The 18657-nt window shown below is 41.0% G+C and overlaps 1 protein-coding gene across 1 annotated transcript; it reads left to right on the top strand.

The window, feature by feature from the left end:
• Window positions 1-2022: 2022 nt before the first annotated feature.
• LOC131257557 (polyprotein of EF-Ts, chloroplastic) lies at window positions 2023-17011 on the top strand. The gene is made up of 4 exons (XM_058258350.1): window positions 2023-2176; window positions 10127-12240; window positions 14858-15566; window positions 16086-17011. The coding sequence occupies exons 2-4, from the start codon at window positions 10194-10196 to the stop codon at window positions 16723-16725; spliced, it is 3396 nt and encodes a 1131-aa protein (XP_058114333.1). The 5' UTR covers window positions 2023-2176; window positions 10127-10193; the 3' UTR covers window positions 16726-17011.
• Window positions 17012-18657: the final 1646 nt, after the last annotated feature.

Below are 18657 nucleotides of genomic sequence, written 5' to 3'. Positions count from 1 at the left end.
TGATATCAATCCTAGGAAAAAGTTTCAGAATCAAACTCTAACTCAAACTCTCAAAAATTGAGACTTACTATAAAGAGTAAACTTACTACATTATAGACATTCATGATTTCTACCACACTTCGTGGTTTTCAGCCAAAAATAGCAAGTGCCCAATTGGCCTAATCACGTTATTCCCCTAATATTTCTAAGCTCTTTTAATGTTGGGCACGACTCCTAAAACTCAATGGATCAAAAGTTACGATCGAACTAAAACTTACTATAAATAGTAAAAATGAAAATAAAATGGATTTTCAACCGTGGATTTGATGGAATCTCACAAATTCAACATGGGTAACCCGATGTGGCAGCGTTGGTTGGCTAAAATGGCTTCTCCTACCCCAAAATCATATATGGCATGTCGAATGACTCATTCCGATTTGCGAGGTACGCATGTTTTAAGGTTCTGATAGTCCAGGTCACTTCCGCCTCCAATGAGGACTTTTCTGATCCATCTTATACATGAAAGTGTCCATTACCCCCTCTAAATCAAATTTACTGAAACAGGGGACAATCCACATGAAAAATAACCAACAGTTTGAATTCAACAAAGAAATTTTAATAAATCTAATAGTCCAACTAATACTATTTTAGGTTACGACCCATCTGGAGTGCCCATGATTTGGACTGTTTACCTTGAGTTACATCGGTGCAAATTGTGAATGCAAGTGCTTGTGTATCATCCTTCACCCTTTGCCAGAGTATCAAATAACTCCACAGATAGGCTTGCTCATGCTGAACTAACACATTTGATTCCTTGGAGACAATGACACCACACCTTAAAAAGAGGTGTCGACGCAATTCCATTCTCAGCATTATTCTAATTCTTGTCAGGGTGACTGTAGCCTGGGTCTGATTCGGGAAGAGGCCGAAGGCCCAAATACTGGGCCTGGGCATGGTTTTAAGGCCCAATAACTTATCAGAATGGGCCTCACATTGCATTAGTACTCAAAAGATAGTTGGGCTTGGATGTATAGATAGTGTTTGGGCTGAATAAGGTTCTGAAGGTGTCTAGCACATGGGTGGGATAGACCAGTCACGCCCGTGATCGTTAGCCAGACCAAGCTACATGACCCGTCAATATTGTAAATGGTCCAGATCTGAATTAGTTTGGGCCTTGCTCTTGGATTGAACTGATCTTCCAGACCTAGGCCAGCAATCTGGGCCTACTAAAAAATTTCATTTTGCAGAACCTATTTGCAACCCTGTTTATAGATCCCACTTGCATCTGAAGCAAACAATCTAGGACAGAGGAGTTGGTCCAAAATGTGGGTCCCCCAACATCCAACAGCTCTGAGATGTGAGCAATTTGGACCTTATATATTTTGGTTGGAGGGTCGTTTGGAAACTAATTATGCCCATCTTCATCAACCACTTGTATCTGAGGTGGGGCCATAATACATAGTAACTTGTATTATGGCCAGGTCAGTTTAGTAAATGGGCCAAAATTCCAGCCCAAACCCGACCTGCGATGGGTCGGGCCCGGTTGACCTTACCTAACTCTGGCATGACCCTGCTCAGGTTTGAAAATTGAAATGTGAGGTGAAAGGGTTGAGCCCCACCCGTTTAGGAAACGGGTCAAGAACTCTAGCTAAAACCTGACTTGTGACCCATTACCCCGTAGCCCAACCCGACCCATTAAGTTGTATACTGTCTTGATTAGTTCGGGTCCAGTCATCAGCCCAGACCCGCTACTCATTCAGCTTGGCCCCCGTTGAGTTGACCCGCCGTCGACCCGACTTATTACAACAGCTAGTCGCTAGAGGGACTTTAGAAAATCAAGGCATCAAAAACAACAATAAAAACGTGGGACCCCCAGACATGGACGCCATGGATTGACTACATGTACACGTGTATGGTTGATGGTTGGCCACGACTGACAAAGACACAGAAAGCCCACACCATGGATAGGATAGCCCCTCTTTTCTTACGGAGAAAAACACTTGCTTCTGTGAGAAAGAAAAATGCAAAAGATAAAAAATAAAAACTCTGATATGGGATAAGGATTTAAAGCCCCGCCTTTCATTTCCTTGAGCTATGATGTAAGGGAGAGAGAGTGAGAGAGTCTTCACTTCCTTTGGAAAAACAAAAAGGAAAGAAACCCTCTTTCTCTTCTTACATTCCCACAGAAATTTAACAGGTTCGCCTTCTTTCCTCTCTCTCTCTCGAATTTCCAGCAGTTGTTGTTTTCCCCCCGCTATTGGGATTTTACTCATTGTTCTTCTTTTTATTTCAATCTTTCCTGTTTGGATGCTATTTTCTAACTGCTATGATTCTTGAATTCTGTTTTTTTCTAACTTGGGTTTCATTTGTTTAGGGGAAAACTTTGATACTCTGGCAGAGTTTGATGGTTAATACGTGGGCACTGATAAATTGTACACTTGGTATACAAGTAATTTTAGTTAAACCATCCAAATTGTGAGCTGCAATTTAGATGGACAATTTGAGTAACAAACTAAATGGACGGTTGAAATGAAACACATCGAATGGTCGGAATTCACCGAACATGTGTCCAGTAATCAGAGGTTAGGATTTGTTCAACATATATGATTATTGGACTGTGACATTGGTTCCCCAAATTTTGTCCAGTTTAATTTGAAATAATTTGTACATGTTTACAATTTATGAGTGCCTGCGTTTCAAGCATCATGATGCCAGAGTATAAATAACTCCTCTTCATTTTTATTTTTATTTTGTAATTAGTATTTTTTAAAAAATAATGATGCTTGGGTATAATTTAGAAAAGAGGGTTAGTTGAAGCATTTGTTTGGTTCTTGTTATGAATGATTGAAGGCCTTAGTTTGCTGATCTTTGTATGGAAGCCAAAAACTTGGAAATGTCTATCTTTGTATGAAAACCATTTCTTTAACTTAGTTTTCCATCTGGCTGCTTCAAAAAACATCTTAATTTACAAAGCTGGATGAATGGAATTGTGTTACTCGTTGGATTGAATTATGTACATTTTGCAAGTTAGTTGATTTTTAGAACTACTCACATGAAAATTTTCATGTAAAGGAAGAGCATAAACAGAGGATTGGAAATTTAATCATTGTAGGGAAGCTGAAAATCTTGGAATAATTTCCATTTTTTATACTTTGCGTTAGAGTTACGTCTTCATTGTATGTGTGATGCAATAGAGTACACACACACATTTCTGTTTGATTTTATTTGATTTAATAAGGAATGATCTGTTGTAGCTGATTATCATTATACATAAAGGATTCCAAAGGAGTAACGTACTTCTCTTCTCTATTCTTTTCTCTATTTCTACACTCTGTAATTTTAGAGGATTTTTAGAAGTACCTATATGAAAATTTCATGTAAAGAAAGAGTATTGACTCATAATCAAACAGAATTACTGGTTATACTTGTGCATTCTTTCATTGGCACATGTTTGATTTCTGATAATTCAATAGCACAATGCACTTGTAGAAATTCCCAAATGAAAAGAGCTTGTAAACGAACAGTGTGGATAGAGAATTGGGAATGATTATTAGCAATACTTCCTCATCTTTTCTCTCATTTAGGTTGGAATGCTGTCTTACAGTGGTTAGACTTAAACACATCACTACTAATGTAGTGTCCACATGAAAGATTCGTTTGGAGGTAGAGCATCTACAGAGAGTTGAGAACAGTTAGTAGCTATTTTTCTGCATTTTCCCCCATCACCTAGGGTCGGATGTTGTTTTCTAGTTTTAATCCCAAAGGGAGGTACATTAGGCAATTAAGGCCAACAATTTGATCCTACATCATACAGAAAAAGGAATTTTCTGTTGATCTCTCCATGGGATATGCAGTTATTTATGCCTCTGCCTCTGAATCCCAAATATCATCTTTGCCCGATTAAGTTCTTTTATCTTTTCAAGATTCCTTTCATAATCCTTTTGATGGATTTCTAGCATTGAACTTATGGTACTTGGTTTCTAAAGAAATGGAATACCTGATCATTTTCTATCCTTTTTATTCAATAATTAGTTCTGTAGCTTTTAATCAGTTGAAGCATTCCTCAGATTGGTAATGTTGTCAGCTGTTTTAATTTAGAATTTCATGACAGCACGTGCAAGTTCCAAGTTTAGGCTGTGTTCAGAAATTTGACCACAGAAGCATTTATGAGATGTATATCCTGGTTTTGATTTTATAGTTAGCAGCTATGGGCCAGCTGGTCCCTATCATGGATGAAGGAGGGTTGACGCCAGGTAGAGTAGGCAGCCAGCCATTGAAGTTCTTCTAAGCGATCATGGAAATTCCTGTTTTCGAATCTTGATAAATGGCTAGACAGGATTGGTAAGGCCAGCCCCAAATAACTGGGACAAGTTATGAGGATAACGACTTTCATAACTGACTGGTATTACGCTAATTGTTTGGATGAATTTTTGTTGTTGTGACAAATTAAGGGAGTCTTTGAACCTGCAGGATTTAAAAAGAATGTAAGTAGGAAAGAGCATCATGGTTGACTGTCAAATACTAGTAAATATTTGGTAAGACATGATGGATTTAGCCATGCTACAAGTGCATTGTGAATCATTAGTTCAACTTTGGCATGTATAGACTACCTTTGTCGACTTTGTTAATACATGGCACATGTAAATGTGGCTTGCATGATAGGGTCCTTAATCAAAGCTCAGACCAATGGGCAAGCCAAGATGTTATAAACTATTTCATTTTGTTGTTAGATGGAGGGAATTTGGATCTTGCCGCATTTTCTTGTGTCTACTTTCCAGCTGAGTTCAGCAAGACAGGATGGTGCTCCAAAATCTATGGCTGACCTTGACAGAAAACAAATGATGTGGTGTTAAAAGCATAGATTAACATCTATAACCCTCCCTCCCTGAGCAATTTGATCATTCTAAAGAACCCAAAAAGATAAACATTTACTCATTCCATTTCTTCTCCTTCTAAGTTCACTGAGAATCTTGTGGCAGTCAGCTAATCATAAACCCTTGGCCAATCTACCAGTTAAAAGCCGACCCTAATTGCTTGGAGAAGGCTAAGATGATGATGATGACATATCATGATTGCGCCATGTAATGTCCCTTGGATGATCCTCATCTCCAGATTAAGCACTGATGAGCACATTGAACTGTCATTGTAGCTGAGAGCCCTCACAGCCTAGGCACAACAATGCAATTAGCAGGGACAGACTCTACCACTGAGCTAATAGCCCTTGCAGGCCTTCCATAGGGTTGCTTACTATGCTAAAAGCGAGAGAAAACCCATCCCTCTCTTTCCCTCTTGCACCCCTATGTCACCACACAGAACGGGCAAGGGGACAATAAAAAGGGGATGCATTGCTCTCTGGTGATGTTTCATCTTAGTTACCATCTGATTTGGAGAAGTTAAATTCAATATCTGAAGACCAATTTCCATGTCAGGTTTTAATCATTGGGTACGGCACTTGAAAGTGAGGTTGCATGTTCTCAATATGGATCTCTTTTGTCTTTTTTAAGCCCAAGACTTATGTTGAATTGTCATCAATTAAGAAGAAAGTTTAGATATAGAGTCATGGATGGCATTTTGTTATGCACCTTTTCACATTTTTATTTTTTAATAAATTCAGTTGGTTGGTAACTAGGGTGATTTAAGCCTGTAAGGTTGAGAATTTTGTTCATTAAGACATCACCTAGATAGAGGAATATCTTAAGTGGCAATTGTCTTACTAAGAATAGGAATTTTAAATGTTTTCCTGGTTTTCTAGTAATGAAAATGGCGGAGAGAACAAAGCAATTTCTCTTCCTGGTTATGAAGGTTGCTTTAGGATGGCTTGATTTCTGGATTCCTTTCTTGTATGTATTGTGGTTAATTATTTAAGAAAATGGTAAGGGGTAAGGAATATGACAATTGTTATTGGAGAGTCATTTGGATACTCTAGATGCTTTACGGATACGATTGCTAACACTCTAGATATTGGAAGACTAATAAAGAATTGGGGGGAGATGACGAACATTTTTTGTGGACTGTAATGGTAGGCCTGGATCATAAAATATGATAATTTTTCCGAGGCACTAATATGACTCGAGAACAAGCAGTTCCATTAAAGGAAAGTCCCCATTCATGGAAATTTCTATGTGCTGATTCATGGACATGGTCTCATGAAGTGAGATTATTAAAATTGGGAACCCTTGTTCGGCGAATTTGTGACTTAGATTATAACCTTTTGGTGCTTCTTATGTTTTTTTAGGGATTGGCAGGCTGTTTCAGATTTCAAAGTGAGAAAGGTTAAACCCAAACATAGGTGACCTTTACTTCCTATTGCTTGCTTTGTAACCTTAATTTCAATGATAGGTGCTTGGCAAATCTGGGTGTCACCAGCATTGCGTGTGTGGTGGTGCTGGTGGTCACTGCATTTTGTGGGCCATGAGACTGAAGCTAGTGCCCTTCATTGTCACCTTCCTCTCTTCAAATCGTCCTTCTCCAAGCCACTCATCGTTGTTAGGGATTCCATCAATGTAATTAAGTGAGCCTCAACGGTTGTGGAGCCATGGAGGTTCCAATTCATTATTAGGAGGATTTATAGTGTTTTCTTATTTCTAAGTGTATCTTTTCATCATCACTGGAGTGAGGTATATGAGGTTGCGGATAGTATAGCTGAGGATATTGATGAAAAAGGGTCAGCCGTCGTTGGCAATGTTGTTCCTCTCCCCTGGATCTGCACTGTTATAATCCATTTGATAATGTTCTCATCATCATCATATTGTTCGGATTCATGATGAAAGTCATGGCATAAGTTTGACGCCGGCTGCCAACCGGATGCAAGCTGCATCCTTTATCTAGGCTGGGGACCGGCAATGAGAGCATAAAATCCCATAGGGCCATAGGCGCCCATTATATAGGTTGATTACAATCCAGCACTATCTAATAGTCTATTACATGGGTTGATTACAATCAACGAGTTTGATGTTCTCATATTCATAAAAAATTAAAATCAATGAAACAACCAAGAAAGGAAAAAGAATTCATAACAATCACCTTCATTTTGACTAGTTAAGGTAGACTTCTTGAGATTTAATGGAGAAGGCCCAACGAGATGGATTTGCTTCACCAAACATTTATTTTCATTCTACATATCTACATATCCATTTGATATATATAGGGAAAAGGTTCTATGCGGTCGAGCTCATGGGAACTTCCCATGAGGTTGAGCTGTGTGGACCCCACCGTGATGCGTGTCGAACATCAACACCGTGCATTTGATGGGTCCCCTTTATATTATGGGATATCCCAAAAATCAGTCGTATATGGAACTCAGGTGGGCCATACCATCTAAAATCATGTGAAGACATACCTAAAACATATAAAAGCACTTGGTGGGGCCCACCTGAAATTTGGATGCGTCTGAAACTTGGTCTGACCCCTCATCCAAGTGGGACACACATAATGGATGGGCTGGATTTGTGAACTACATCTCGGTCGGTGGGCCCAACAAATGATTATGAATGTTTTAGTGGAGGGTAGCCTCTCTCAACTTCTGTATGTGGTGTGGCCCACACAAGTCACAGATTGACTTGATTTTTAAGCCCTAGTTCCACCATGGAATGGTGCATCTGACTGACGGGGTAGATGTTCAACACACATTATGGTGGGGCCCACACAGCTCGACCTCATGGGAGGTTCCCATGAGCTCAACCACATAGAACCTTTTCCCATATATGTGTATATATATATATATATATATATATATATATATATATATATATATATATAGGAGAAGAGGTGATAGAATAGCAAGCCAAGAAAGGATGCTGGAAAATAGATAGGTCTGACTGGGAATGATACATTCCATGATGAACCAATGAGTATTGAAACTATTAGGTAATATTCGAGAACAAGCCAAATGAAGCCTCAAGCCCGAATGGCTTTCAAGTGAACCTATTCCGGGACAACTTGAAACGAGATCTAGTGGAATTTAGGAGAAATGGGACGTGGGGTCAGTAAACTCATAGTTCCTCTCCCTTATCCCAAAGGAAACCAGACCCGATAAGCTACGTAGCGTGTGAGCTACATGTTACTTCTAGATTTTTTTTTTATTAAGGTTGCTCTTGGCTGCACCAAACATCATGAAATTTCATGATATTTTGTGCCAAATCAGACTGACCAATAGTGAAAATTCATGATATCTGGTATAGCGAAATAAACCTAAAATAATAGGAAAAAATAGGTAAAGATTAACTATAAAGATAAAGAAAGAGCAACGGAATTGGTTTTCATTTTCGCTATTATTAAGGCGGGCTAAGACCTATATAAAAGGGTTTGTTTCTAATTTGAATATCCCTGTAGAAAAATAACTTATGGTGTAGGCTATGTAGCATGTAGCATGTAGCGTATGCTATATAGTGTGTAACATATGTAGATTAGCATGTAGCGTAGGTTACATGCAACTTCAGCTATTTTTACAAGCTACGTAGTATTGAGGCTAAGCTACGCTACATAGCATAAGCGAAATGCTAATGTCCCAACCTTCACGGGAACATTAGCAATGTCCCCAAAGCTTTTCAATAACACTTGAGACACGTAATTATTGATCTGGACAGTTCATCGAACGGTACTATTGGAAGCAAGTCGTGGTGCAAGATTCACGCCAATGGGATGATTCTAACACTTTAAATGACGCCAATTCCCTAAAGCTTTTCAGTAACACATGAGACACCTAATCATTAATCGGGATGGTTCATTGAATGGTACTATTGGAAGCAAGTCGTGGTGCAGGATTCACACCAACAGGATGATCCTAACACTTTAAATGACACCAATTTTTTTTTATAACACCCTGTTTTGTACGAGCCATAGATCACATATTTAGAATCCTCAAACCAAAATGCTACCTTTGAACCATAAGAAATACAATGTGGGATTAATCGAATAGTTGTTTCAAGATGAGGATTGGACCCACTTTGTTTCTTTGCTCAATCTTGACTTTCCATTTTCCATGCTATTGATTAGATGTTATGATCATCCGATTGGCGTGATTTGCATCATGGATTGCCTCCATTGTATGAATGAATGGACAATTCGAATTGATGATTGGACATTGCTAACCTACCCATGAAGGTGGGGGCGTTAGCATTCCCCATATATAAATAAATAAATAATCATTGCCAGTCCCAAGCCTAGATAAGGAGCGTTGTCAAGTTGTCAGCCAGTGTGAAACTTTTCCCACAACTTTATCATGAATCCTGATGATAATGGGGGAATAGGATTCATGTAGCTGACCCCAATTATTTGGGATAAGGCTTAGATGATAATGAGATGATTCAACATATGAACAAAAGCTCAGCCCCTCATTTTTCCTTGGACAACCATGCAATTTAATGGTATCAATAGTTTTAAATCACATGTGGAACCCCCTGCCTGGTCGGATTTCATCCAACCTCTGTGTATGATTTGTACAAGCAAATTCGAAGATTTAATGGAGGCACTAACAAAAAAAATTGTCATCAAATGATCACTATTTTTTTTAATGACAACAAAGAACCTGTGAAGTTGGAATTCATCTTCCTGCGCTATGTTCATGTGCTTTTGATTTCACCATTTGTTGCCATCGTACATATGGGTTTTCTGATTTCTGTTACATAGAGGCTCAACAGCATGCACATGTTTTGATACATTCAATATAGTGTGTGTTTTCTCCTTCTATGTTCATTTTATGGGACATGGCTAATTGCAGGATGCTGATTTGGTACTCTTTCAAGTCTAAAGATGACGCATGCTCTAGAGAGACGTAGAACTTTTTTATCCATTGTGTAGAGATATAATTGCAGTCATGCTAAGTATCTTATTAGGTCTCCTCCCATGATAAATAAAACATGCAGTCTCTAATTAGACTAACAAGCAACTCTCCCTCCCTCCCTCCCTCTCCCTCCGTCTCTATTGAAGGTGTTTTGTCAAAACTAAGGAAACATTCTACCAAAATTTGGTTTTAGTTATCTGCTTGTACAGATCAAATGGGGTTATTTTGAGGACATTGTACCTAAAACATTGGTATGATAAAAAAGATTCTACATCTCTCTCCACATGCATCTCTCAACTTGGTTTAAGAAAAAGAAAAAGAAGAACATCTATCAAGTCTGGCTCATCAAGTCTCTTCTTTGTGCAGGTTTAATGAAGAATGAGGTATATATAGCTGCAAACTAGAACTCTTAACGTGCGCAACTGTATTCCATATGACGCCTGTAATTCCTTGTTCAGTCGGGAACATCTCTCTCTTCCCTACATCTACCTTCACCTCAAGGAAAGATAATAGACTAACAAAATGCAAGCTTTTCGGAAAATACACAAAACCCGCACTCCCTCCACAAAGGTTGCTGCTACTTCAGCCAATCTCAGTAAGCTTATTTCAGAAGTACAGCACCAGTGATGTACATAATAAATCAAGAATCCAAATATTGGCTGCGACAGGGACAGATGTAGCAATAGAGGAGCCAAATTCTGTGGTTGAAGGTGAAGATGCTGACAAAATCTCTGAAGTTTCACCTGATGCTGTCGAAACAAGTGAAGCTTCCTCAACAGAAAATGCAGGTCCTACTCCTACTGCCCAATCCAAACGCCCGAGAACCGTGAGGAAGAGCGAGATGCCACCTGTGAAGAACGAGGAGCTAATCCCAGGTGCTACTTTCACTGGGAAAGTAAGATCCGTCCAGCCATTTGGTGCTTTTGTCGACTTTGGAGCTTTCACAGACGGATTGGTACATGTTTCCCAGCTGAGCGATAGCTTTGTAAAGGATGTTGGCAGCATTGTTTCTGTTGGGCAAGAGGTGAAAGTGAGGGTGGTGGAAGCAAACATGGAAACCGGACGGATTTCACTAACAATGCGTGAAAGTGACGATATCAGTAAGCTGCAGCAACGGAAAGATGCTCTTGCTGGTGGTAGTAGTGATAAGCCAAGGCCTGCCAGAAGAAGCAGTGCTAGATCCAATCAGAAGCGTGATGAGGCACCCAGAAGCACAAAGTTCATCAAGGACCAGGTTCTAGACGGTACTGTAAAGAACATGACCAGAGCAGGTGCTTTTATATCTCTTCCAGAGGGTGAGGAAGGATTCCTGCCCACATCCGAGGAATCCGAAGGATTTGGGAACATTATGGGAGGCTCCACATTGCAGGTGGGTCAAGAAGTCAACGTGCGGGTGCTGCGAATTACAAGAGGGCAGGTGACATTAACAATGAAAAAGGAAGAGGATATGGAAGAGCTGAATATGAAACTCAACCAAGGTGTGGTGCATGTTGCAACCAACCCATTTGAGCTGGCTTTCCGTAAGAACGAGGCGATCGCAACATTTTTGGAAGAGAGGGAGAAAGTGCAGCAATCCACCAAAACTTTGAGTTCGAAAAAGCCAGAACAGATTGAAGGAAAGGTTGACCAAATTGAAACTAAGTCTGATGCTTTGATAAATGATGAAGTGGAGACAGAAGTTGAGCAGCCTGTCAAAGCTGAAATACCTTCTGCTGCTACAAACGTGGTAATTGAGGAGGCTTTTGTAGATGGAGTGACTGAAGGTAGCAAAGAAACTGACTCGCCGAATGAGATGGGTGATCAGATTGTATCTTCAGAAAGTGGGGTCGGTGAGGAAGTCATGGTGAGTCAAAACGAGACTGAAGTAACAACACTTGCAGATGACAAAACGCCTTCCGTTGCAGCAAATACGGTGATAGACGAGGCTCCTATAACAGATGTGGTGAAGGAAGATAGCACTGAAACAGAGTTACCTGGGGAAACAGGTGATCTAATCTCATCTTCAGATGGAGTGGAGGAAGATAGCAAAGAAACCTTCATGCCTGATGAAATACCTTCTGCTGCAGCAAATACAGTAATAGATGAGGCTCCTGTGACCGATTTAGTGAAGGAAGACAAGAGTGAAGGGGGTGTTCTAATTTCATCTTCAGAAAGTGAGGTCACCGAGGATGTTCTTGTGAGTCAAGCTGATGATACTAAAGTGGAGAGCAAAGTAACACCAGTTGTAGAAAACAAAATTTTCTCTGCTGCAGCAACCTCAGTTGTAGATGCAGCTCCTGTAACCGATGGAGTAGAGGAAGATATCAAAGAAACTGAAACACCCGATGAGACAGAAGCACCGCCTCTTGTTGAGAATGAAATAGCTTCTGCTGCTTCAGAAGAAGACGTTAAAGCAGCTCCTTCTATTCCTGAACCAAACGGCAGTGCCACCTCAAATGAGCAAGCAGATGTTCCTTCTGTTCAAGAAAGCACACCAAAAGGTTTCCCACTTCCCTTGCTCATCCAATTGCTATTCCTTTTTCCATTTGATGATATCATAGGGCTTGTCTACTTATGATTGAATTGCACACTGGATATGTACTGAGCCTCATCAAATGTACTGTTTTTCCCAGGCGCCAAGTACATGTGGGGCACATGGTTCGGTGATCTGGACTGTTGTGATTGGACCCATTTTGGATGGGGGATGTCCTGAAAGTTCCTAGATGGGAAGATCCTAACACTTGTGAATAGAAGGTTAAGAAATAGATACAGCAATGGTTGACATTTAACTGAAAATAGACCAAAGATTGGATAGCTAGGATCTTCCTACCTGGGAGAATTTTGGAGCTTCCCCTATCCATGGTGGGGCAATCAGATCGATGGTCTGGTTCACCAACCCATCTCACATGCACGGAGAAGGAAATCCACACAAACCGTATGTTAGCTGGGTCTCAGTACATTGTAATTTCTCCCTCGGAAGCCACTGATGGATGGTTAATATATAGGGAGAAATGGTATAAGTACTTCAAAAGGTTTGTATTGCAAAAAGAAACAATACAACAGAAACCTGGGATGTCATAGTATTATTACAAAAGAAATATTCTCTATTATATAATGCAAGGAGCAAGGGAAATTTTTTCCTAGAATTATTTATTTGAATGGATAAAACTTCAGTTTATTAGAGGATATGAGAGGGGTTTTAGATAAAAATAATGGGCATTTAGATAGTTTTGGAGAGCCATATATGGCTGGTTGGCAGTTCAACAATGACTCCTTTTTTCCTTTTCAATGGAAACAACTTTGATGAACTGGTAGATTATGGTAATTACTGTACATCAAGCTGTGTAGGGGGACCATCCATGATGTTTAGGTGGTCTTCAAACCATGAATCAGTTGAGGGTACTCACGTTCACCGTACATCAAAATAATAATTGTGGTCCAAAATTCAGGTGGGACACATCACACTGAGCAATGTACAATCACTCCTAAAACCTATATATTCATGTGGTTTGACCCACCCAAGTTTCTCAATAGCCTTGGTAGAGGTGTCAACAGGCCAGGCCAAGCTCAACATAGACCCAAGCTCAGCCTGGGCCCGTGACAGGCCAAACAGGCCGGGTTAGGGTCTTGCCAAGCTCTGTCCAATCTTGACCATGAGCCCGAGCTCAGCCTTGGCCCGTGACAGGCCAAAATAGTCCAACCCATGTCCGGCCTGAAATGTTTATTCTGGGCCCTAGCCTGAGTCCGGTCCAAACTTCTTCGATGGTAGATAAGGAATAAATGTCATTTGTCTGTTGCAGCCGCCTCATGCATTGCTTTTATGCTTGCATAGTAAAAAGACGGGAATTTTACAAAAAAAAACTACCTAATTAAATTGGAATTTGCATTCCGGTACCTTTTTCAGAATGGTTTTCAAAAAGCTACCTCATTAATTGATATAATTATCATTCCACTACCATCCGTTACATTTCCTTAACGGTGGTTGGGTGGGCGTGCGAGCAAATGTATCGGCTGCTTGGGTGGTCTCCACCATGATGTTTATGTGAAATCCACATGATCATCAGGTGTGTCTCCTCCTATTAGGCCAAGGGCTCAAAAATCACCCCCATCTGTGATTCAAGGGGACTACATGACTGGAGACAATGTTCAACGCAATGATCACCCTCCAAACTATTTCCCTTGATATGGCCCACTTGAATTAAAGATGGGCCTTATTTTTAGGCCCCATGCTTAAATTTTGGTGTGGCATTTAATGGTTGGAGTGGATTTCATATAATAATCATAGTGGGCCCTATAAAAATCAAGGGTACACATCTCTCTCAATTGTTTTCTTTGGTGTGGCCCGCACTAATCACAAGTCAGCCTTACTTTTGGCTTTGGGCCTAAACTGGGATTCCACATCTAATGGTTAGAGTGGATTTTGCCTATACATCATGGTGGGCCATGCAAAAAAAAATTGTCCCGCATCTCTCTCCAACTATACAAAGATATTATTAAAAAAGGAATTCTATGGGACACCCACTCTTGATGTTTATCTAAGATCCACTCTGACCATTAGATATTTTGTCCCATATTAGGCCCAGACACAAAAAATCAGGCTGACCTGTGATTTTGGTGAGCCACACGAAAGGAAATAATTGGGAGAGATGTCCACCCTTGATTTTTACAGGGCCAACCATGCTAAATATATGAAATCCACTCCAACCATTAGATTCCACACAAAAATTTGGGCCTATGGCCCAAAAATTATACCCATCCCTAATTGATGTGGGTCACGCTAATGGAAACAGTTTGAAGGGTGAGTTTGCCCTGTATACTGTTTCCAATCATGTGGTCCACCTAAATTGGATATGATACCATACAAATTGCAATTTGGGGCGTCCCTTGTTGCGAATGAATTGGAGCTGTCATCACTTTGGTCATTCCCTCTCTGTTGAATTGAATGATTGGAATTCAATTCAAATGAAAATCCAAACACAGCCATCTTTGTAGATTATATTAAGAAATGCCAAACCATAATGCAACAATGAATATTTTTTGTTCAAATTTCATTATAACTTCAATCCTTTTATTTTCCCCAACCATCTGATTAGTGATCAATTTACAAAAACATGGCAGCAACTATATCCCCATCTCTGGTGAAGCAGCTACGTGAAGAGACTGGTGCTGGGATGATGGACTGCAAAAAGGCTCTAGCAGAAACTGGAGGTGACATCGTTAAAGCTCAAGAGTTCCTAAGAAAGAAAGGCTTGGCAAGCGCGGAGAAGAAAGCCAGCAGGGCAACGGCAGAAGGGAGAATTGGCTCGTACATCCACGATAGCAGGATCGGTGTCCTTATTGAGGTGAACTGTGAGACAGATTTTGTTTCTCGTGGTGACATTTTCAAGGAACTGGTCGATGACCTCGCCATGCAAGTAGCTGCCTGCCCGCAAGTGCAGCATCTAGTCACAGAAGATGTGCCGGAAGAGATGGTAAGCAAGGAGCGGGAGATTGAAATGCAGAAGGAAGATCTTCTGAAGAAACCTGAGCAAATCAGGGAGAAAATTGTTGAGGGCCGAATCAGGAAGAGACTTGAGGAGTTAGCGCTGCTTGAGCAACCATACATTAAAAATGATAAGGTGGTGGTGAAGGATTGGGTGAAGCAGACAATTGCGACGATTGGTGAGAATATTAAAGTTAGGAGGTTTGTCCGTTTCAATCTTGGAGAAGGTTTAGAGAAGAAAAGCCAGGATTTTGCTGCGGAGGTGGCCGCCCAAACAGCAGTGAAAACACCAACAGCGGCTCCAAAAGATCAGCCTGCTGGGGAAGCCAAGGAAACAATTGAAAAGTGAGTTTTTTTTTTTCTCTCTCCCCGAGTGGAATAAGGCTTAGATGATGATGATAATTTCTCAAATGGGATATGTTTTGGTATCCTCTAATCCTCTGGTTCCTTCAATTGGGTCTCTGGTAATCCAGACCATTGATCTGACAAGCACTGGTGGAAAGCCATGCCCCCAAAAATCTCCCAGATTGATGATCATCCTAGGCACTCCTTTGGCCTTTTTTTCCTGCTCAGTGTAGACCATTGCTATATTTTCTTCGCTCTCCACCCTCTATTCCCTGATTACAGATTGAATGGGTAGGATTTTTAATATGAGGAAGTTTTTTGGGACATATCCATCCAGTGGGGCCCATCAGATAATGGTCTGAATCATCCCATCTGTACAGATGATGGAGCAAGGACCTTAGAAATACCATATGAATATACACCTCGTATCTAGGATCATATATTTCTGCGTAGAATATATACATGTCGCATCATCCCACAGCTCCACTACTCTCTGAGATTATTAAAACTCCAACGCAGGTCACCACCAAAGGTGGCAGTCTCAGCAGCACTTGTCAAGCAACTACGGGAAGAAACCGGTGCTGGTATGATGGACTGCAAGAAAGCCCTCTCAGAGACAGGCGGTGACCTCGAGAAGGCCCAGGAGTACCTCCGTAAGAAGGGACTGTCAACTGCCGACAAGAAATCCAGCCGGCTAGCCGCTGAGGGCCGGATTGGGTCCTACATCCATGATTCCCGCATCGGGGTCCTGATTGAGGTCAACTGCGAGACTGACTTTGTAGGGCGGAGTGAGAAATTCAAGGAGCTGGTCAATGATCTCGCCATGCAGGTTGTAGCCTGCCCTCAGGTGCAGTTTGTGTCGGTGGAAGAGATCCCAGAAAGCATAGTGAGCAAGGAGAGGGAGCTGGAGATGCAGCGGGAAGACCTGCAATCGAAGCCTGAGAATATACGGGCCAAGATCGTCGATGGGCGGATCGCGAAGAGGCTGGGCGAGCTGGCACTCTTGGAGCAACCGTTCATCAAGGATGATGGGTTGCTGGTCAAGGACCTGGTGAAACAGACAGTCGCGGCGCTCGGAGAGAACATAAGAGTAAGGAGGTTTGTTCGATTCACGCTTGGGGAGGCGACTAGCGATGCAAAACCAGAGGCCCAAGAGTAGATGGAGAAAGTCTGGCAATGTAGCAGGTGGGGCCCTGCGAGTTTACAGCATTTAAAGGGTCTTTAATAACAGGATTTGAAGAAGGTTTAAGGTAATGTTGGGAGGAGAATGTAATTCTTTTTGTTGTGATGAGAGAGGTTATTAGATTTTGCTGGTAGTTATTGAGCAGTTGGTTTTTATTATTTTTTGCATTTCGAGGACATTTTTTGCATTTACATGTGCAAAAATACGGTATGAGGAAAACATATCTCAGTTTTTTGGAATACATGCATGCAAAGTTACTTTCTTTTGGGAGCATTTTGGGAATTATCTTTGTAAATATTTGAAGACATGTTCTTGCAGAGTTTAGTATTTGATGAGTGGTGGAACTGTTAATAGGGAGCTGCTGATTTTACTCCTACGGGTAAGAGCATCTACATGGAGTAACAATATTGAGAATGATTTGAGTGTATATGGGGCCATGCGTGGTGATCCAGACCATTGAATTGATGGGCCCCATTAGAAGATCTTAACTCATTTCACGTTGGCTGATCTAGGGCATTGGTTGTGTTTTTTTTTTTTTTTTTTTGTAGGCCACTGTTAAGGGCATGTAGGGTGATCTTTTGGGCCATCCTACCATCTGTTTCTATGTATCAATGGGTTCCTTGCTATTTTGTGTGTGACCACATTGCTCAAGGGGGCCCCAGATTGCTGGGACAAGGCTAAGTTGTTGATGATGATTAGCTGTGTGGGTAGTCCATCAGGCTGTCAGCTAGCGTCCGTTGGGCTCGTGAATGGGGTGGGTATACTTTTCAGGCCTTGTTTGGCCTCGGCCTTGAATTTTTGGCCTTTGAAATAAATGGTCTGGGCTAGATCTTGAATTTAAGGGCAGCTTCTATACAATTGCCATGGGCTGGGCTTGGGCAAAGTTATAGACCCGATTTAAATGGGCCTGGGCTTAGGTAATGGACCGTATATCCATCAGAGTGGGACTCATTTGGACTCGGATTGTGTAACACTAACACATACCATGGACGGCCTCGTACTATGCGCTGATGGAAAAGCTCTATGGGCCCCACCATGATGTACGTGTTTTATTCATGCCGTCCACCATTTTGCCCACTCAGTTTAGGACGTGATACAAAAAAAATGAGGCAGATCCAAATCTTAGGTGGACCACACCAAAGGAAACAGTGGTGATTGGACATCCACCGGTAAATACCTCCTAGGAAGCAGTGTAATGTTTATTTGCCATCTAACCTGTTGATCAGGTAAGAAAGACGTGGATGTAGGGAAATCACACATATATAAGGCTTGATCCAAAACTTTTGTACCCCCTGTGAAGTTTTTAATGGTGGGCGTTCAAACACCACTGTTTCCTGTGGTGTGGTCCATCTGAGATTTGGATCTACCTCCCTTAAATGATATGGTAAAATGAATGATGGCATGGATAAAACACATACGTCATGGTGGGGTCCACAGCTATTCCCGTAGGGTTTGTGCTCCACTTGGCAAGTCGAGTCGTCTGAAAAGATGTTAGTTTGAAGTTGCAAGTGAATGTTGAGGACGATTGTGATTGAGGACGCAGTCATTAAAGGCAGCGGGAGTAGTGATATGTATCCGTGCAAGAAAGAATCCAACGTTAAGAAACCTCTTTATTTTTTTATTATTTTCTACCTACGTAGATGGAATGGTTGCATTTATTGCTTTTGAGTCGTCATTTTAAAGAATTTAAATCTCTTTTAATTGAGAGATGCCAAAGTGATAGATGAACGCATCTCTCCTATTAAATTACATTTGAAAGAAGCACATTCTCGATATGATACCGTATATATTTGGATCATGTTAGGACCTTCGCCTAAAAATCAAATTTATTGATGCCACTAATCCGCAGGTTAGAAGACTTTAGGGTCTGTTTGGAGGGTGGGATTAGGAAGGTTAGAATTTCATTTT

The sequence above is a fragment of the Magnolia sinica genome, chromosome 1 (assembly GCF_029962835.1).
Source record: "Magnolia sinica isolate HGM2019 chromosome 1, MsV1, whole genome shotgun sequence".
In the NCBI taxonomy this organism is placed as follows: Eukaryota; Viridiplantae; Streptophyta; class Magnoliopsida; order Magnoliales; family Magnoliaceae; genus Magnolia; species Magnolia sinica.
This window is presented reverse-complemented; position numbering and strand designations above follow the sequence as displayed.

Excerpts from the sequence above, each read along its gene's own strand:
- LOC131257557 (XM_058258350.1), top strand. The coding sequence starts at position 10,194 with ATGACGCCTGTAATTCCTTGTTCAGTCGGGAACATCTCTCTCTTCCCT. Across the intron at positions 12,241-14,857 it reads TCAAGAAAGCACACCAAAAG|CAACTATATCCCCATCTCTG; the intron begins GTTTCCCACTTC and ends AAAACATGGCAG. Across the intron at positions 15,567-16,085 it reads GCCAAGGAAACAATTGAAAA|GTCACCACCAAAGGTGGCAG; the intron begins GTGAGTTTTTTT and ends ACTCCAACGCAG.